At 47.4% G+C, this 2,500-nt stretch overlaps 1 protein-coding gene across 1 annotated transcript in view; it reads right to left on the reverse strand.

Annotated features, from left to right (window-relative positions):
- The window catches only part of dysf (dysferlin, limb girdle muscular dystrophy 2B (autosomal recessive)), a gene marked incomplete at both ends in the record, with an annotated part of 159,277 nt that overhangs the window by 17,278 nt on the left and 139,499 nt on the right, over window positions 1–2,500 (reverse strand). The window contains 2 exon segments of the mRNA XM_083640065.1: window positions 1,396–1,543; window positions 2,109–2,279. Of these exon segments, the coding sequence (XP_083496191.1) occupies window positions 1,396–1,543; window positions 2,109–2,279 (319 nt within the window).

The raw sequence follows: 2,500 nt of genomic DNA on the forward strand, positions 1-2,500 counted from the left end.
CAAAACAAAAGTCAGGTCACTAATCCCCAGACAAAATCACACATTGTGAGATGCTTAAAAATCACCATCGGCGGGAGCTGCTGTGCAGCCAAGAACACAAGTGAAATTCGTTCTCTCGTGACCTGTGGTTCTCAACGTGATGGACGATTCACCTTTCTTGTTAACAGTCCTAGTGAGAGGCAGGTCGAACGTCAAAGGCACTTCATCCATATTTATGATCTGCTCCGGTCCGATGGAATATTCCTTGATCTTTCTTTGTGTGAATTCGCCGAAGTTTGTAATTTTCTCCTGGTAGTCGGGAGGGAGTTGCTGACACACAGTCGTCCGCGCCCTGACGGACAGTCCCTTTCGTCTCGGGTTTGTGCATGATCCTTTGCTGCTGCTGCTGTTGTTGTTCCTGTCTCGCTACTGTCTCAGACATGGCTTTCAGGCTCAATCGCCGCCATCGTCGTAACACAGCCAGTTCTCCATCTTTTGAAGCATGATGTTAGATTACAACGAGCTAGTTGTGTGGCTTAGCCTTCCAAAATGTTGCTGTTAGTTTTTTAGAATGTAATACATAGAATTGGGAATGTTACATTCAATTTCATTCAGACTGTCTTTCATGCTCAATCGCTGCCTTTTTCCCCCCGGAGCGAGGGAGGAGGGAGGGAGGGTGTTTTACCGTAGTGGCTGAGAGAGAGTAGTGGCACAGTGCTCCAATCAGGTCGCGAGGCACATTTTTTGCAACATCATCCAATCAGGGTCTCGCTCTCATAATGTCTGTCTTGCTCTCGTTCTGCCTCATACCAACATCCATAGATTTTGGAGGTTCCCGAGTGGCCGTTTGCTGGAAAAATCCATAGAAAAGCCGCACCGTTATATAAGCCGCAGGGGGCAAAAAAGGCCAAAAAACGGGAAAAAAGCCGCGGCTTATAGTCCGGAATTTACGGTATGTGGTTGCATAGCGGCCGCTTTTGTTTTGAAGGCTAAACGTCCGAACCGGAACTCTTATTATTTGGTCATTGAACGTAGCTTTAGCGGTCTCTCTCTTTCAAGATTCAAGCTATTGTCACTCCGTTGTACAATTATGCACGTGTGAAATTATTGTGCTGGGGGGCTCCATTACAAGACATAGGTAGGTACAAAGTCACAACAATTATTATGATTATTTTCAGTCTCTTTCGCTATGAACGGTCCTGGGCGGAAACAGGCAACCGGCCGCTGGAAACAGGGAGGGAGGGTGTCATGGAAGCGCCCCACGGTCTCACCAGGAAACTCGTGAATAGGCTGAGATTGAAAGGAAGTTGACGTGAAAAAGTTGACTATTACGCCATCCAATGCTGGATGTCTACACGCACACGCACACACACACACACACACACACACACACACACACACACACTCGCGCGCACACTGACCAAGGTCTGCGACTGTGTACTGGAGTCCTCTGAAGCAGACCCGGTCCGGTCTGTAGACGGGCCGCCGCAGGTTCCTCCGCTCACACAGTTTGCACAGCAGCTGGCTGGGCTTCAGCTGGTCCCTCCACTGGTTCACCCCAGAGCTGAGAGAACACACGGGCACACTGCTTTAATAGCCTGTTTTCTTGGAATTAGAGGGAAAAAAGGTGTGAACCTGTGAAAGAATGGCAATATTGTTTCTCTTCTTATGTACGTGTTAATTTTATGAGATGAGTCAGTGTGTTTTGGTTGTGTTCATGTGGGATTGTGGGAATAATTGTGTGTGATTGGTTGTGTGTGTGTGTGTGTTTGGTTGTGTTTATGTGGGATTGTGGGTATGATTGTGTGTGATTGTACGATTGTATGTGTGGTGCTGGACCCCAGGAACAATAGCCAATGCTTATGCAGGTGATAATGGGGATCCGAATAAAGAAAGAGAGAAAGAAAGAAAGAAAGAAGGAAAGACAGAAAGAAAGAAAGAAAGAAAGAAAGAAAGAAAGAAAGAAAGAAAGAAGGAAAGACAGAAAGAAGGAAAGAAAGAAAGAAAGAAAGCTGAGTGAGAAAGACACAGAGACTGAAAATGCATTCTTGTAGAGAACTCAACCCCATCCCATACGCACGCACGCACACACACACACACACACACACACACACACACTGTGTACTCACGTGCAGTAGCTCTGTGGCAGGCCGCAGCGCGCGCCGTACTTGGACAGGAAGCGGTTCTCCAGGTCGATGACGGTCTCTCCGATCTTCTCGTCTCTGGTCAGCATGTCGTAGTCGTACAGCGCCACCCGCAGGTCTTTGTCCAGAGGGAGGGAGCAGCTGAGCTCAAACAGCCTGCGGGACAGGAGGGAGAGGCTCGTCTAGTATATGTCTGACCAAAGTGGGAACAAGTAGGCAACCGTGGAATCGCATAAAAGATTGTTGTTTTTTAAGAAAATAAAAGGTTTCGGGAGTTCTATAGAAGTCTATTGGACTACCCTGCACGTTGTGGGAGTTCTATAGAAGTCTATTGGACTACCCTGAACATTGTGGGAGTTCTATAGAAGTCTATTGGA

The sequence above is a fragment of the Poromitra crassiceps genome, assembly GCF_964638095.1.
Source record: "Poromitra crassiceps genome assembly, chromosome: 7".
NCBI classification, from domain to species: Eukaryota; Metazoa; Chordata; class Actinopteri; order Beryciformes; family Melamphaidae; genus Poromitra; species Poromitra crassiceps.